The sequence below is a fragment of the Osmerus mordax genome, chromosome 18 (assembly GCF_038355195.1).
Source record: "Osmerus mordax isolate fOsmMor3 chromosome 18, fOsmMor3.pri, whole genome shotgun sequence".
Lineage (NCBI taxonomy): Eukaryota > Metazoa > Chordata > Actinopteri > Osmeriformes > Osmeridae > Osmerus > Osmerus mordax.
The window spans coordinates 10,423,927-10,442,671 of NC_090067.1; the positions used below are offsets into that span (position 1 = coordinate 10,423,927).

Below are 18,745 nucleotides of genomic sequence, written 5' to 3' on the forward strand. Positions count from 1 at the left end.
TTTTCTTTTCCATGATGTTCTTTCAAACTTTTAAGTACAGCTGAAGAAAATGCAATTCCGGATGTTTCTTAAAGTAGAATAACAGTTATCATTGATCAAAGAATAATTATGTTTTGGATATGGTAATGCAAACTAATGCGTTTGCTTTAATACGTTTTATATTTCCAATAGGTGAGGTTTTATTTTAGTGACCAGACTTACTCATTAGATGCAATCGGAAGCAAGTATTAGTAGCAGTAACTTTCAGCACCTAAACTCCAACCCTGCATCCCAAATTGCACTTCAGTACGCACTGTAGCTGCCCTTTCAAAGTCTGTACTGTTTCATATAGTGTGCATACAATTGGGACGTACTACTTCCTCATTCCGGTGTGCCTTGAATGTAGACGCTCTTTCTCACTCATCTGTCACAGTTTGTAGCGCATAATTTGAATATTGTTGAAAAATCGTTTGGTGCTACATTTTTTACCTTGAAAAAAATGCCATACGCCGAGCTAGTCAGAGACACTCATAGTTCTGTTGAAGGGCAACCAGGAGAGTTCTGCTGTTGTTACTTTGTATGTGGTTCAGTAGATGTGACATACCTTCGGATGTGCGGAGGATTTTGGTTCAGAATAGCCAGAAAAGTATGCTGGCTTGCACTAGGACACTCTTGTATTTTTGGCATACTGCAGTTCACATACTACGTATTGGGACATGCTAAATATTTTTCTGGCATTCTACATTATATTGTAGTAGTGGTACTGAGAAGCACGCCAACTATTGCAGGAACGTCCCAGGGCTACCAAGTACCGACGGGCTCCATGCCAAGCTACGACATACCCTACCATTAATTTTCCCATCCTCCTCCTGTGCTAAACCACCTGTCAAAGCAACAGTAAACCATCAAAGAGGACTAAGGCTCAAAAGTATGTCAGTTAACACACAAATTGGTCCCTAATCACAGACATATTGTGTTTCCATTGCGCTTGTGTCACAATGCACATGAGGTCCGATCCTCTTGTGATGAGACAGACTGACAGGTCAAGCTCTGGTACTGTTCTGAGGTAAAAACGGTGTCAGGTGAGCTCAAACGATCCGACAATCGCCATTGCATCCCCTCAAGGCAAGACGAAACGCTCACAGAACTCTCTGACATGGAGATGTTTAATCTCAGGTGCTGAAACCTAACTGTCCCCTAAGGATGTGTGTGTGTGTGTGTGTGTGTGTGTGTGTTTGTGTGTGTGTGTGTGTGTGTGTGTGTGTGTGTGTGTGTGTGTGTGTGTGTGTGTGTGTGTGTGTGTGTGTGTGTGTGTGTGTGTGCGCACGTGTGACTACTGTTTTCTTTCAGACTCTCTCAGTCCAACATTTAAGCAATGATTTCCTTGAGGGCTTTTTCATGAAGTGTGACATACCTGTCAAGTTTCCACAGCAGTTGGGAAATAGACACTCGGGTGTGCTGCTGAGACCAGAGTGTTGCAGTGTTCCAATCATTGTAAACCATTTACACTGTGATAGGGCTCTAATGCATGTCTTAGCAAGCCTGGTCACCAACTGGCAGATTCCTGTTATTATTCCGAACAAAACACACCTATAAGACAATTGCACAATCATTAAAAACTTCTAGGAGATTCCAAGCAGTGAATATTCATGTATGGCGGACTTGTATGTGTGTGTATGTGTGAGTAGGGAGTGGGAGGGTGGATTGAGGCGGGCAGGGGTGGGGGTGAATTCTGTGTGGCGTAGGAGGATCTGCCTGTCTGTCAGGTGTTGGTACTCACATTAGTCACATAAAAACAAAGCATTCTGGGAAGCGACGATAGGCAACACAAAGAGAGTGTCCACACTCTACTCAGCACCACAGATACCCGATCCCCTCTGTGTGAGTGTGTGGGTGTGTGTGTGTGTATTTGTGTGTGTGTTTGCGTGAGTGTGTGTATGTGTTTGTAGTGTGTGTGCGTGTGTGTGTTTGTGTGGGGTGGGGAGAGGATGACGCCTCATTGGCTGCCATGGTGGGGTCAACTTTAGGTCGGGACATTTGTGATGGATGGACCTCTCTGAATCCATTCCAGTGGCCCTCTTCTCTCTCTTTCTCACTCTCCCTCCCTCTCTTCCTTTACCTCTTTCTCTCCTACTCTCACTCTCTTTCTTGTTCTCTCCACAGTTCCATTTTCTTTCTTACCAAGCAACATTCTTTTCTTTTGATTTCCTTCCCTCTCTGCCTGATGTTTTTATTATTCCAAATGGGCTTCAAGCTGTTTCTCGTCTCATCCTTTTTTAATTTCTCTTCATTCTGGAACTTTCCCTGCATTAAAGTTAACTCTAATAATAGTCAATAATTAATACTCTTTCCTCCACAATCCTGCATGACCCCCCTGCCCCCACCCTCCTCCTCTCTCACTACGACATCCTCGTCCAGGCAGGCAGGGCCTCAGACAACTAACAAATGGCCCAATCTGTTTATTTCTCTGTTCTCCAATACCTCAATTCTGTGTGGACCAAAGGAAAATACAGCACCGACGGAGGAAATATCTTCATCTCCTCAAAGTAAAACCTGACTACCTTCTGAAAATCTTCAGAAAGGTGAGAATGAATCCTGATGATCTGTGTTGTGATCTGTGTCTAGGTAGAATTTCTTATAAAAAACGTAAAAATGTCTCTAATTCTCTATTTCTACTCTATTTCCTGCCCAAGTGCAGAACATTGACAGCGAGCAACAACGTGATGTCATCTCTCTCTCTTTTGCTTTATTTTCCTCCATCCTACTTGCAATCCCTCCATTGGAACCAGGAGACACGTATCTGTCGATGAGGGAATTCATTTTGGCTGCCAATCAAATGGGAGAGGCAATTGACTGCCAACGTGCGGATAACTAGACTATCTTGATGAGTGAGTTCTGTCTGTCTGCCCCTGTATGTCTGTCTGTCTGACTGGCAAGGCCAGATGTTTGGATAGATGGAATGAAACCCTGAGACATAATCACTCAGACCATCACAGTTGAATGCCTAAAACCCAAACCATTACCACAGAAAACAAGGTTCACAAAACATACCCTGTTGCAGACCTATGGACAAGAACGATGAGCATCCTAAATAGTTGCTGACATTTTCATGAAGAAATCTGTGCAGCATAATACTACAACTGCCTCATGTCAACATGGCCATTGACGACTTAGCAACACAGACACATGACGTCACATTATCTCTGTCTGACTTTCTATTGGCTCGCTTGTGCTGCCTTTTGTTTTTGTGATGTGTGAGTGTGTGATGTGTGAGTGTGTGTGTGTGTGTGTGGGGGGGGGGGGGGGGGTTCAGTGACTGATATGACTCACCCTCCTTTCTGTGGGCTATCACTGGTATTTCAGATAACAGCACTACGATCTCTTCTCTCCTTTTTTTCTCTGTCTTTCTCTCACGCTGTCTCTTTCCTCTCTGTGAGAGCTCACGGTCCAATCCCCTGACTCTGGTATGTCTGTTCCACATTTGTATGTCTGAAATAGGGCCCTGTTTGGCTTTGCTTTCTCTTTCTCTCCCTCATTGTCTCTCTCTTTATGTATTTTTTCTCTCGCTCACACACACTATCATGTCTGTCTCTGTGAAGGTTTCATGGTTAGGTTCTCTGAGACATAATTCTAACCCCAACCCCACACACACACACACACACTGAACAAGTGTTTATGTTATGACGAGTTAATACAATTTCTGAAATTGGATTTTTGACATAGGTTAATTATGTGATTAAGTTAAAACCGCAAAACCACAAAATCCTGAACCATACGCTAGGACAAAAGAGTATGAGGAAAACATCTTACGTCACCAACCACAATTGTCCACCGTCAATTGGCCGAGTAGTGACTAAAACAGATTCAAACAATCTCTCTTTCTAAAGGCTAGGAATCGAACAGAGAGAAGAGCAGTTTATACATGAAGCTCAAAGAGGTGCTGGACAAATCTGTTCGCCACCAGACCACACAACAGTTCCACAACGACTTCCTCATGTGAGCCTCACTCAATCATTCTTGTGAAGTAAACATTTGGGGGAAAATCACCAAGAAGAAAATGAAAAAGTCCACATTGAAAAATTGGTAAAAGGGAGTTAGACACTTGAAAATAGATCTCTAGATTTGGATTATTTGTACTAAACTGCCCAGCACTAAAATGTTCTGCTGAGGAGCATTGACTCCTCAGCTTCCATCATGTCACTAGGACTTACAGTCGACTTTTAACAGAATAAGATTACATTTGTGGAAATTGCATTAATTGTTGTATTTCAATCAAATTAACATGAGTAAAAACTAAATGCATATGTTGAAGAAGCAAAGAAACAAAATTATGTAATAAATACATGGTCTAAAATCGAAAAATATCACATGTAAACTAAAACATTAAACTTCATAGTTTATAATTGTTGTTACATTTTATTTATTTATTTATTTAGGCCTAATTGATCAATTCTTTTTTATAAAGTTCTTACAAAGAGCTCAAATATTTCAGATCTAATCAGGGCTTTATTGTGATAAAATCAACATCAATTGCTATTACTATTTGCTTTGAAACTAAGCTACCAATAAAATGCATTTGGTGGTATGCCTTCACAAATGCAGGTTTAGACTAGTTTACATTCCAATATTGCTGAGCACGAAACCCCCCAAAATAATGTATTTTAATGCAACAGAAACTTTTTTCGATATGCAAAGCAAAGATTACATGCAGAATTGATATAAAATATTTTGAAGGGATATTGGTTTCTGTTATTTACACATTTACACAAGAGTAAAGTTGCATGGGTTTCGTCATCCAGTTTGGGCCAGGACTAATTGTCCCTTATATTCTTGGACGTATGATAAAGCATTTCTCTATTTAATAGTCTGCGTCACCTCCTTAACTGAAAGCTTTGAAAGTATATTCCTCCTTTAAGAGGCCCTAATGGTTTACGTCAGGCATCTGTCTTCGAACAATGTTTATTCCCTAACCTAATTGAAACCATGAATTGCAAAAACACATAAGTATCTGGCCGTTGAAGAACTAAAAGCATCTTGATCTCCCTTTTTAATATGCTGAGGTCATTCAAGAATTTTAAGGTGACAGTATGTTTCTTTACTAACACACTTTTAGAGCTATACTGTAATGTTTGCCCATTGTGGTCTGTAAAATGTTGTTTTGGCGAGGCTGCTGTGACAACAAACTCAGAGAGAAACGTTGTCCACGGGATGACCCCGCCGTTGCTTTTGAGGGTCCCGATGCCTACATAGGAAAGAAGCCATGTTTCTGAATCAATCAGTCGAGTCGCTGTTGCTCACTTACTTTTACGCGTTTTTAGTGCTATAGCTTTAATAAAAAATACAAAGCACGTGGTTTGAGGCAAAGGCAATGTTAGGTCAAAAACCTTGAGAGTTTACCGACACTCAAATACATATCTTTAGAGCGCCCTTCATTTCCAAAACACATATTTGAATAAATTTACAGACTTTAGATGCACATTAGGTGCAACTTGGTAGCAGATAATTGTACATATACAAACTCGGGGTTTGCAAAACAATTAACCAACACTTTGTATTGTAGGTCTAATATTGACAAATGTAGATATATGTTCCTATAGGGTATAGCTGTCATAGGCCTTGTCTCGACATTCCCAGTTCAAGCTGTATTCGGATTCCGATTATAATACTGGGAATATAATAGCAAATGGAATATAGGCCATATTGAATAATAAAAACGGTGATTAGAGATTGTTTGTGTCAACAAAACAGTTTGAATTGTCAAATACAAACGAACTCGGCCTAATCAAACTTGTTTTGGCTTAAGTTATGAAACTATAGGCTAATATTTGCTAATAACCTCGAATGCCTGAAATTTATAATTTAAAACAAAAAATAAATAGTCTGGTCTATTGTGTGCCTTTTACATCATTTGAGCTTCAACAGGCCCAAACATCTAATCGCGTTAATTATTTCGTGCTCACAAGCCCTGCGTCAGCAACACAAACCGGAACTTAAACCCTACATTGTTAAGTAAAACACCCTTAACAACCACAGGCTTTAATTTAGACCAGTGTTTAAGTGTGTAGAATGGAACGAAATGAGTCAGTTTCGCACACACTGTACATTCCTTATGTGTAATCCTGAAGCTATTGTTACGTCTTAATCGTTGTGTTAGTTTTAGCCTATCAATCTAATAATTTACCTTATGCTTATTACATTTGTTGAAACACATTTTTTATGTAGCTACCATAAATGTAGGTCTATTGCATTGGCTACAAATAGCCTAATCAAGTCGACTCTTTAAAACCTTTTGTTGACAAATACCTGTATATTATATTCCATTGGATAAAGCAAGGATAACAATTTGTCAAAATCATGGTTCTAGGTAAAGGTTAGACACAATACACCAAGCACCTAACAAGTCTGTGTACATAGAAGATGATTTATACTGATACAACTAGATTGAACAATGAGGGTAAACTGGGGGTTTAGTTCTGCAGAGGTTAAACGTTTACCACGAAAGTCAAAGTCGACGTTGAACTACAATCTTTGAAGACTTTGGGCAGGAATAGAAACAGATAAAAAAAAAAGAGATTCTAGTCATTTTAAAGATTCATAAAAGAGGAAAAAACAGCATCACTTACGTACACTGTCCCGTGACACTGCTGTTGCATTGAAAAACTGTCCGGAAGTGCGAGCGAGCAGACCCGGGTTACAATAGCAGCCAGCGCAGGTGGATCCAAGGTAAAAGCCAGTCATTAATCACTGGATCTCAGTCTCGCGTTTCCTTTCATGGTAGGGTTGACACGAATCCTGTACACGAGGAATAAAACATAAAAAGACATACAGGCAGTGAAACGTTTTTTGGGGGGTGAAATGGCCTATCAGCATTTTAAGAAGCAGTGTGGAAGAAGGAGAGATGGAATCATTAACAGTCAAGGTCATGATACTTGAGTGTTACTTTGAAAGGTATAGTTCGAGCATCACAGTAGGCTATTTCACTCGTAAGCATAAGCTCATAATATTTTCTATTATGTAGTTCATGCTACAATAGGGATCACAATAAAATAGAAAGACACATGCTTAGGCCTACATGTAACACTGCTCTGCTTGTTAAGCAGGCCTGTAATATGCTTATGACAGAGTAGGTTACAGTGACATGGGGTGTAAGAGATGCGTTGACCTAAAGTTATCGCAGGGTGGTAATTCTGGGATCTTTCTGATTGTCTCTGCTCAGGAAGACCTGGTGAGGTGGGGATGACACCTCGATGTTCCTTGAGGCGCTTGACACCGACACTGACATGAAGAGGGCGGCTCTTCCTTGCCAATATAGCATGCCCTGGAGGTTTTAATCAATGGCTTTCTTTTTTGTCCTTTCAATTAGCCAATGACTCGATAAGGTTGTCATCGCAAATGACGCTCTCATCCCTTCCGTGGATAAACATACCTTTATTATGCCAATAATGTTCTACCCCTTGGGACTGGAGTACACACGGCTGCATACATTGGCAGCCTTTGTCCTGCCATGCGTAAAGTATGCTCATGTGGTTGTATCCAGTTATTATGCCGTTAAAACGAGGACTTGTAGTCTACTTTTTCACGCATAGGCCTACATTGTAAATGTACATGCTGTTCATAGCCCACGTAAATCTATTTATTCTCAAATGGCGTTTACTACCGTCCCATCTACGGAAGATCCCGAGGAAATCTAGAAATAGCTACTTTAGGCCTATAGCACAGAGATTAGCATGCTTCTCTCAGTTTCAGTTTACTCTTTATATTTTACTTGGCATGTGCCTCTCATAACGCATTAAAGCAATCTAGGTCTCTCCTCTGATGTGGCCCACGACTTGATGACGAATCAAATGACTTGTTGAGGCAGGCTCCCCGGACATTTGCACCACAATAAGAATGTACATGCTCAGGTCTCACAGAGGCAAAAGCACTTTAATACATATATTTGACCCGTAAACATCGCGCAAAAAAACACTTTATATGTGCTCTAAATTTGATTAAATAGTAACAGACAGAAGCTTACCACAGTAGGTTACATGTCATCGGTCGCTCCACACTGATAAAACTCAGCGTCCACTCATACATAAAAGTGTTGAGCATCATGCAAACCTTACACAATACACTCAGATTGACACTCGCGACAGTATACAAACACAAATTGGAAACACAGGGTTGAACAAGAAGGAATTCCTTAAGAGGATTGACGAACACACGAGTTACTTCAGCTGATTGTGGTGGTAAAATGTATCTTTCAGTGCAGCCAATTGGTCTATGTCAGTATTGCACACAAAACAGTGACCCATGTCACACAATAAATTGATGCCCTATGAGTCATTCGTTTATTTGTGCGACTCTGTAGAGAAACAGCATCAGATATATGAGGTATCACTGTGCACCATGACAATCTATGTGGATTTGGAGGAAATCTAAACAACTGAAACCACATTATGGCTAGAGTTGTCCTTGTACTTGGCTTTTTAAAAACAACACAAATTGACCACGTAGTCCCTTCTAACGTCCAAAATAGTGCATTAGTCATCCCATGACTAGGTTCGTTGAACCAAATCAGTAAATGACTTACAGCCTGATATGGTGGGACCGCATCTTTGGTATATTCAGGCCTGTTTTATATCGACAAATAGGCTCTTTAGCTGGAGGAATATGGGTCAGCCCCAGAGGAAGTCGTTGATGTGACAGGAGACGGAGTGCATGGGGCAGAGAGGGACTTCTCTGACCCCGCGTCATCTGTTTTTTCGCTATCACCCGGGTCGGATGCAGGGGCTTTGGTCGGCAACAACCCTTCCTTCTCACGCTTCTTTTGTTTCATTCGACGGTTTTGGAACCAGATTTTGACTTGAGTCTCGTTGAGTTGCAGTGCTGCAGCTATCTCCACGCGCCGGGCGCGGGTCAGGTACTTGTTGAAGTGGAACTCCTTCTCGAGCTCTGTTAGCTGCTTGGTGGTGAAGTTGGTCCTGACAGTGTTCGGCTGACCCCCAAAGCCGTACTCCCCTGACCGTCCTGTGGAAAGAATAATGACATGGTTATATAAAGAACATGTGGTTACTAATAGGTCACTACAAGTATACTGTCTCTCAGTTTACGTTCGAGGTATTGTAACAATCAAAAGTCATGTTCACAGTTCACAGAACACCTGACTTTCTCAAGTCACTTCACTTGCAAAACCTTTACGCATCAGATTCTTACCTCAGATCAAAAGACGCGATTGGTGTGAGAGTGGAATCCTATCATGAAACAGTAGTGTACCCACATCCCTTAACACTGGGACCACCAGGAATCAAGTAGCCCCTTGCTGTACCGGTCTGCCATACCACTATATGTAATTGAACTCTTAGTGTTCAAAATAACCAACATACCTAAACATAGATTAATAATTCTGATGCGTATGTATTAAATGCTTTATTAATTAGTTTTACAAGCTTATAGTGAGTAAACACGTGCATAGAAAACGCAGGTGGGGCAGCCTGATGCATGAGGCAAACCGCTACATGAAATTATGTGTTATTTTTCAACATGGCCTGGCATAACACTGTGGAATAAACAAAATATATGAATTATAAATCCAGATTCAAGGACATGTAGCTATGTTGAAATAATACTTTAAGGTTAAAACTTCCTTTATATGGTATTAATCACAAGCGTCTTTACTGTCACTGTGACGGAGGTGGCTGTGGAAGGTACAGTTATCCTCAGCAAAATACTGATAGGATGGTAGCATTTATTCAAAAAGTTATTAGCTTTTTACAACAAACATTCTGGGAGTTCACTCCGACAGGCCTGTCTAATTTCATATCCTTATACTCGACAGGGCCCCCATTGCAGACAGGTGAACGTTCTAGGTCTCATGCAACAGTTTGTCCAACTGTACGGCTTCGGACGTGCCGCCCTTTTCGACAATTATATGGCTAGCGTGGAATGAAGGCCACCTTACACGTGCTATGGTGACACTTCTTCTCTTTGCACTCACCTGTCTTGGGAGGGTTTCTCTTAACTTTCATCCAATCGAAGGTCTGTGCGGAGGACGCGGCCTCGGACAGGGGTGAACAGCACGCGTCCAGGTGGGTCGTGTGCAGTGGGGACAGCGGGTTCGAGCACCCTGTAAAAGGGGCTAGGTTTGCCTGCTCGTGCCCGCCCCCGTAAGTGGCGTGTGAGTACTGGAGCTGACCTAAGGACGCACCCCCGTAACCTTGACGATGCTGTGGAACCATTGAAGAAGAGATGTTTCCGGAGTACACTAACGGGGCGCACTGAGGGAACCCGACAGAGTCCACTTCATGGTTTAGCGCGTAATGATTATAGCTAGTACAGAAACCTTGGGGCCCGTATCCTGAGGCACAGGTCGGGTGAGCCCCATACGCAATACTTAAAGATCCGGGTGTGGACTGGTAGGATCCGGGCTGTTGAGGGAGGCCATCAGGGGAAGCCCTGCTTGGCATAAAGCGATCATCCCCACTGCAATTATTGACAGTAACAGCGCACGACTGGAAAGTAGTAATTCCGTGGTCAGAGTGGAAAGCCCTGACAGAGCATGAGCCGCCGTCGCCACTCATCACCGAGTAATCTAAGAAGCTGCTCATTATAGCATCGTCTCTGTAGAACTGAGGGACCGTCCAAAGCAGGCCCCGTGTGATGACTCTCCTCTCTCTCACCCTGGGTGACCGTGCCAACCTTTACCGAGTCACTGTTATCAGATGAGGGAGGGGGACACTAAGGGACGATATCAATGAACAGTGGCGGTCACGTGGGCCCGGGTCAGCCAGTGAGGTGTTTGTTCTGATACCCTTAGCGGTGACAGATCGGTGTTTGAGTGGGTATTTAAATTCCGAGCGCTCGTCGATCAAGGTGACGCGTGTGTGTGCTAATGTATTGGTCGAGCAAACAATGAGCTGAGAAGCAGACGGCAGTGGACGGCCATGAAGTCGCATGGAGAGCTGAGAAAGCCAAACAGGCATCATGTATAACTCCTGCTTGGATGTCTACGGGGAACGACGTTTTACACTCGACACTAGAACAATCCTCACCGTTGACCAGGTACGGTTGTATGTATGTATGTATGTATGTATGCTTGTTGGCCTATCTATGTCTGTCTGTCGGTTTGTGTGTGGCGGGGGGAGGGGGGGTGTTAACAATACACCTCATTGCTTTCTTTGGGTGAGCTAGTTGTCCATCGTGGACAGAGATCCTGCTGCTAGGCGGCACATGCGTGCGGAAGCAGCTACTTAAGGGGAGGTGACAGGTGAACTTGAATTACACTAATTAATTAATTCATGTAACAATGGCTTACGTTACGGACGCACCATCTACATGACGTTATTGAGTCTGAAAGTTAGTAATACCTGCTACTCTGATTTAACTCCTGTATTCAGTAGGTAAACCGTGATCAAGTCATTTAATTGAGCGAATGAAGTCTTTATGTAACCTACAAAGCCTATAGGTATGCACGTGGGCTGGTTATGTCCATCATCTCATCATATAAATCTATTGTAGAAATGTATGTTATGAAATGCGCTGTCAATAGACAAAGCAATTGAAATAAGGGTGAGGAATCTGAATATTGATCCGACTGGCCTACTATTGATGATAGATAGGTATAGGCTACATTTCTGTCTACATAGTTAAGGTTAGCCAAAGTGCGCATTCACTCTCATTTGCTACTAACCTCACACGTCATAAAGAATGTGAGGTTATGGTGGCTTCCGTTAATTTAGTTTCTAATCACCGTAGGCTACTAATCTACCAAAACAAAGCTTTGGGAAGATACGGTATGACCAGCTGTGCCATGTTGGATCGAAAAAAACGTCTGTCACCGTCAGCATCCAACCGGCAAACGGCTTCTGATCCCCCCCCCCCCCCACACACACCCTACACACACGTACACACACACACACACACATATTTAGTTTCAGTAACCGATTCCAGACGATGTAATCCTGTAAATTGTGATGAAAGCCTACTGATTTTTTTGTTGTTGACATACATACATACATATTTATATATGTAAATGTTGGATTAGGCTACAAGTTTGCAGCTGTCATTGCATTTATTAGGCCTAAATATCAATGTACACATTTGTCAATATTTTGAACTCCACATTCAGAACACGAGTGTGTGAATATTTTTGGTAGGCCTGAAAATGTCAACATTTAAGTTTACACTGTCTTTCAAAGCTCTCATGTGTTTTTTATTTTATGTTTTACTTCAAATTCAGCTTGCTCGTATGAATATTGTTATTGTAAGAATACATGTGAAAAAGTAAACACAGGAGTTACGATTTTGGTTCTCACATCTTGTTCTACAAGTTCTCACATCAAGTCTATAACCTCTGGCCTTTCGCAACAAATTTGGAACCAGCGATGAGAAGGAAATGTGGGATTGGCGCCCCTATTGGATGAAAAGAGCAATTACGGGTATTTCCATTATCAGGAGAAGTCAGCCTAATACCCTGCATAATGCAAATTTAAACATACTGGGCAGTCTTTAGTTTTCTAACATTACCACTAGGCCCCATAACCCCCAGCCCACCCCCCGTTCTTGTCCCATCCTCTCTTGACAGCTTTCCTTTCCCACAATGCATAGTGCGTGGGCGCAGATAGTCCCCTAGCTGTCGAAACTTTGCCTGGCTGTGAAACTTCTCCAGTGGTCTTTGTGCGTGGTCGAAATGTATAGGAAGAGAAAAGACGCATTGTCTCGGAATGATTTTGTTACATGGTCTTTGGAGAGGAACGCTTAACGTACAAACTTTAACCGTACAAAAATAGATGACACAATCGAGTGCCCAGCTAAAATACTACGAAATTAATAATTGTGTAAGTTCCACCTCATACACTTTCTAGTTCAATGCCTAAAACGTGGCAGTTGACTACATTTTTGAATGGATTCCTACTAACTCATGCATGTTGTTCTCAATTGCATCTGATGTTACGAGTATCCTAAGATATAGGCCTAAATCAGAATTTCCTAAATACTATCACAATTTCACTTAAAGACTAAATGAAATAATTTTCACCACGGTGAATAGTAGCCCCCACATTAAGAAAAGACAAACACTCTCTCACTGGCCTCGTGACCAAATAGCCTAATCCCATTTCAATAAATGTTCATTGTGGTTCATTAGGACATCCAAGCTACCTAAAGAAAATGTAAAAGTTGAAAATGTATCAGGAGCCTAACATGGCTAGACCTAGAGCTGTCTGTTTTGAATTAGTCTACTTTGAAATGAGTGAGCAGCGGGGGCAAAATGCTATTACTACCACGCTTTCTGCTGCCGCGCTAGGCTATGTTTAAACAGCTATAAAAATGAATTATTACCAAACGCTTAAAAGGGTTCGGCCTTTTTGGCCCCGAATCGCGAATCCCATATGAAGTTGTAAGAGGGTTTTTATTTGTGCATACTACATCGCAATTGGTCTCTTCAATGCCCTTCTCATTCATGACACGCGGTGATTTATGAGCTCCTGAAAGCAAACATGGCTCGGGCATGTCTACACACACACACACACACACACACACACAGCACACACCAATACGAAGGAGTCTTTTGCAATGCTATCCTAAGCTACTCACTATTCTGCTAACTCATAAAAACACATTTACAAATTAGAGATTAGATGTAGCCAGGATTAGTTATATAGATTAACATTAGGGCAGACTCTTTAGGGACAAAGACTTGGGGCCTGGACAACATCGGCAATAGCCTTTCTTATTTCAGCAAGATATGCGTGTGTTGGTGCGAGCCTAGAATATTAATGCTTATTAGCACATGTCTACCATATCATTATGTAGGCCTACTAAAACGTATTAATTAAGGAAGGGATATAGGTGATGAATAAAGATATGGCAACACATATTGGGCTTCATATAGGCATGTATTTCTCATCTTCAAATTAATCCACTATGCCACTATGCAACACGATACAATAAATTAGGCGTAATAAGATATTCAGTCGAAGGGTGATTATCGCAGAGCCCATACCAGGATTTTGAATTAGAGTTGTTGTTTCCATTTAACTTTCCTCTTCAAAAAAATTGATTAATTTGAGGATTAAACCTTTAGACGAGATTTCAATAAAACTGAACACAATAACTAAACACAAAATTGCCAGATCCTTGAAGCAAAATGTATTCTAACAAAAATATGCATGGCATTGTACAAGCTTTACAAAAATAAAATGAACAAGGTTCTTAGTTTTAGGTCTACCTTTTACACTCTGCTTCCACAGTAAGAGTTTCATTTATTTGATTAGCCTAATTCTACAGGCTACAGATTGTGTATTTCAATGATGTACTTTCATATTCTTACCTTGTATTAATCGACAGTTGTATTAATCAATTCAGTTAATCAATAAAAGAGATGTGGTTGTCGTACTAAACCACCATAAAATTTACTCGAGGGTTAATACCAAAGTTGCAGTGTAAGTAAATGCTCCAGATAAAATGTATTTGTTTATAGGATTAACTTCAATAGTTTAGATGCTGCAAATCAATTGTTGTTAAAGACTCCGAAAAAAAATAGAAGCTGTCCGTATTTATGTCCACAGGACTGTCCAGGGATTCTGACAAGCTGGGCGAAGCAGCATCGGAGAGGTGAAGGCAAGAATCCGAGGAGAACACATGAAAGTCGTGTATTGAGACGTCCAGGGCCGGGGGACTTGCTCTATTGTCCGGGGCAGATGCAGTGCCGGGGCCTATTGTTGACACGCAGCCTGCAACAGTGAGTGACGGGTTAGGAAAATGTTTCAGATTTTTGTCATTGCTGCCCAGTGGAGAAGTAGTATAACTTTGGGCCTCGCTATTGTGATGGCCTACATTCTGGAGCAGCTGTGTGGAGCTGATGGTGTTTTGTTGAAATGAGCAGGTTTCCCTCTCCAACAGGGCCCCGGACTCTCTATTAAGGCTCTGTTCGAATATAGAGTCCTCGTCCTCGTCCTCTTCCTCCTCGCTATGAATTCCGTCCTCGGCAGTCGGCCCTTTCCCCTCACCGTTGTGATTCTCCTTGCACTGAGTCTGCCTCTTGTGCTTCATACGCCGGTTCTGGAACCACACTTTCACCTGCCTCTCGGTGAGGTCCAACAAAGCAGCTATTTCCACCCTTCTCGGTCTGCACAGATACTTGTTGAAGTGAAACTCTTTCTCTAGCTCCAGGAGCTGTGTGTTGGTGTACGCTGTCCTCAACCGACGGGAACCCCCTCCTCCTCCACCGCCACTCTCCAGAATCTCAGGCGATCCTAAAGCATAATCATTAAAAGAGTATAAGATAAAAACCGGAGCTAGGTCACGTTTACACTTCAAAACACATGCAAGGCTATCCCTACATTTTCAAACAAGCACCTACACCATAAAACATTGGACACTGCAGCAAAATGGCCGCTGAAACTATTCCTAAACCATATCACTTTAATTTAGCTTTTGTAAGATTTTGCTATACTGAAATTCGGAATTACAAATCATTAACGCACCATTTGGAGGAATTTTGACCCAAAAACTGCAGAGGTATAAAGTAAGTGTGCTCCAGTGTGGTGTGGACTATACTCTACTAATGAATGCGCCAGCTGCCCGCTCGGCTACGGCACTCCATCACTCTTCATTACTGTCACTTTTCAAAACTCTACCACTGCAAGGTGAGGAAGGGCAGTGAGAAAATCAAATAAATCATTTCACATGCAGTAAACTTTGCACAACTTTTTTGGGGAAAACATAAGCTATAATGCCAACGTCCATAGGTGCAAACATGCACAGCAACTTTGTTGTCTATTGGCTAGATTAGGAACACTGGTGTAGGCTTATATTGCTTAAAATCCCCTCCATAAATCCTAATCTCTAAATGTTTCTCAAGATAAACACCCACCTTTCGGCGAGAAGCATACAGGTCCACTGGCTATTGCGGTTGCTGTGGAAGTCGGCAGGTGATTCTTCTTGGAGGCTTTCTTCTCCCGCATCCAGGGGTACTCCGGGGGTAAGGAGGCAGTGGGCAGCGGGCTGCATCCATCGGGGCTGTGTCTGGGCCGGTTGTGCCTCGGATGGCTGCCCGGGTTGAGGCTGGGAATGGTGTGCTCAAAAGGAGGAGGAATCAGTGTCGAGCGTGAAAGCGTCGAGCTCTTGATTGATGAACTTTGAAATGAATCACCGACAGGGGGGAAAGATGTCAGGCACTCTGCAAGCGACGGCTGACTATTGATAAAACCGCTCTCTCGCTCGAATTCGTAATTCATCTCCGCTCCCTGAGAGCCGAGGAAAGTTTTCACGCGTATTTTTATAAATTTTGCGGCTCAGTGAGAAAAAGAGAGGAAAAAATCATTTAAAAAATCTAGTTGTGTTTTTTTTCTATTTCACTGATTACGGCCGTATGGGGACCGAGCTACTGTTAAACTATTGAATTCATGGAGACAAGGTTGAAATTGGACCGAATTGCCTGTCACATGATTACTTCTGCCCAATGACAATTTGGGGTTTAATCAAAAGAAGCCACTGTCGGCGTGATTGATCCAAAAACTCTGGAGAAGAACGCCTTCTCTGTGGGGAAGACTGTTTTTATGTTCACCTTAAATTCAATTAGTTAATCCTCTACCTGCTTCCTATACACTCCACAAAGCTGCAAAATGTGTTTTTAGAATGGTCGACGCACAGTGTGACAAGGCTGGTAGCTATGGTGCGCGGGCTCATGCAGTCCCTTTACTCTTATTGTTTGAGAATGTCAGAAGAGAACGCCCCCGCCCCACACAAATCACGCCAGTAGCTAGCCTACATGCTATTCCTACGGTTGTTAGCAAAGTAAGGCGTTCATATAGCTTGAGTCAGATTTCTGTCAGAATAAAACACACTCTATAATTGATCTTGAAAGCTCTTGACAGCAACAAACCCCATGCAAGGTTTTCTACAGCTACATCCAGCCTTTGTGGTCCATAACGTTCGAATGTCAGCAGTCTTCACATCTTATGGCACGTTTATTACACTAAGTAATTGTGATCTGTAATTACTTCATTTGAAACACCCAATTTTACAGTAAGGTTCGACATAAAGACTGACATACACGCATACAGACAAACACTCTCACACACACACACACACACACACACACACAACCACATTCAAGAGCTTATCAATTTCTGTGGGAACACACTAAATGCATTGCATATTCCATGCAAATCTATTGCTTGTTACTGGATTCATTGGTTCATTAGGCAAATATAGTAGGCTGCATGGAAACTATCTCCATATTAAATGATACATTCAAATAAGCTATTAATGAACACAGGGTACGACCGTCTATGAAAATAGCCTATATTTGATCTTCCAGGTACCCCATCGAGGTTTCACCGGGTGGGGGAGGACACAGCAGGCGTCTGAGCTGGGTAGACAAGGTGGTGGGTGGACAAGGGCAAGAAAGAAGAAAGCAATTGAATGCTAAAGAAATGTAGCATTTGTAAATATTCTGTGGGATTATGTCACATTAACCAATGGCTCCAGTAGCCTATGTTTTTTAACGAAATATCTGCAAGATTATTACTAGATAGGCAAAATGAAAATATGTATTGCCTGAGCCTACTCCAGTGTTTGGTTAAAACCTCTTCCAGTATAATCTGTGAAAGCCACATTCTGGATATTTTTCGTCAAGTACTAGGCAGCAACAGCATGTTGTATTTTCAAATAACTGGAATGGTGAGTGAGTAAGAGGAGGAAAAGAAGTGGTAGGCCTAGCTCAGTTTATTGCTTATATACCAAACAAAGAGTGCTGGAAGCCTGTGCGCGATCAATCTTACTCGCCAAAAGGTCTGACAGCTCGGTGCCCTCAGAACACATTTAAGGCTTCTAACTCTCCCGCGGATCAAATGGAGCCAGGAAGCAGCCAGAAACACTGGTCACTCTGATTAGAACCCGTTTCTGTTTGCAGTCACAACTTTTCTGTCGCTTGAGGGATGTTTATAAGACATAAAAGAATACAACAGAAGCGGTTAGCACTGGCAGTTCTGAAGGGCGACTGTGCGCAAACGGTGAGTCGGCTCCAATATTTTTTTCTGCGACATATCCCTTAATAAGAGTATTAACGTGTTTCCAAAAGTTTTTCTTTTTTCGTTTTAGCCAACAAACCGGTTTTAAGAGGTGTGTGTTAAAGGACATGGAGACATGGGTAAGAGATCGATGGTTTTTTTTTAAATTACGCACATGCTTTGTGTGCAAGGGAAAGGAGTGGGTGGCGGCATTCTCTGAACCCTCGTCTGTCCTACACGCTTTTTTAACCAGGGGGTGATTTAGAGACCCTCTCCTGCAGAACAATATTCGATGAAGGACAATTATATTTATAAAGCTGTAAAATGTTATAAATTCCTGAAACTGACCCTACATCTGGGTCAAATCTGTTTGTGTGTTTGAGTGTGTGTGTAAGTGTGTGTTTGCGTGCGTGCGTATATGTGTGTGTGTGTTTCTAGGATCCAGACATGCCCGGTCCAAGAGCCTGTACTTCAACACACCATGCTTCAATTGTTCTAGGTTCCCCTGCTGACCATATGTCAGGAGCAGTAATAGCCTAGGCTCTACTTCCTTGTAACATCAGTCAATGTTGGATATAGCAAAACGGGATAACCTATTACTTTTTTAGAGCACATTTCTTTGTCTTAATTATGAGACACTTGATAACTATTGACAATTAGTGAAATACAGGGAAGTTATTGTTTTTGGAGATAATTTGTGCAACAGACAAATGGAGGCTCAAAAGAGGCTCATAGAGATATATTGTGTTTGAGAATCTGGCCTGCTCATG

The 18,745-nt window shown here is 42.0% G+C and overlaps 2 protein-coding genes across 2 annotated transcripts; both read right to left on the bottom strand.

Moving 5' to 3' along the window:
- Positions 1–8,620: 8,620 nt before the first annotated feature.
- On the bottom strand, positions 8,621–10,574 carry hoxa1a (homeobox A1a). The gene is made up of 2 exons (XM_067256050.1): positions 9,959–10,574; positions 8,621–8,991 (listed from the first exon to the last, which is right to left on the bottom strand). Exons 1-2 carry the CDS (start codon positions 10,566–10,568, stop codon positions 8,621–8,623), a joined length of 981 nt encoding a protein of 326 aa, XP_067112151.1. The 5' UTR covers positions 10,569–10,574.
- Positions 10,575–13,847: 3,273 nt separating this feature from the next.
- Positions 13,848–16,457, bottom strand: LOC136961945 (homeobox protein Hox-A2a-like). The gene is made up of 2 exons (XM_067255458.1): positions 15,836–16,457; positions 13,848–15,215 (listed from the first exon to the last, which is right to left on the bottom strand). The coding sequence occupies exons 1-2, from the start codon at positions 16,197–16,199 to the stop codon at positions 14,449–14,451; spliced, it is 1,131 nt and encodes a 376-aa protein (XP_067111559.1). The 5' UTR covers positions 16,200–16,457; the 3' UTR covers positions 13,848–14,448.
- Between the last annotated feature and the right edge of the window lie 2,288 nt (positions 16,458–18,745).

Coding starts and splice junctions, on each gene's coding strand:
- hoxa1a (XM_067256050.1), bottom strand. CDS start 10,568: ATGAGCAGCTTCTTAGATTACTCGGTGATGAGTGGCGACGGCGGCTCA. Junction 8,992..9,958: donor GAGAAACCCTCCCAAGACAG/GTGAGTGCAAAG, acceptor TTCTTTCCACAG/GACGGTCAGGGGAGTACGGC.
- LOC136961945 (XM_067255458.1), bottom strand. CDS start 16,199: ATGAATTACGAATTCGAGCGAGAGAGCGGTTTTATCAATAGTCAGCCG. Junction 15,216..15,835: donor TGTATGCTTCTCGCCGAAAG/GTGGGTGTTTAT, acceptor ATTATGCTTTAG/GATCGCCTGAGATTCTGGAG.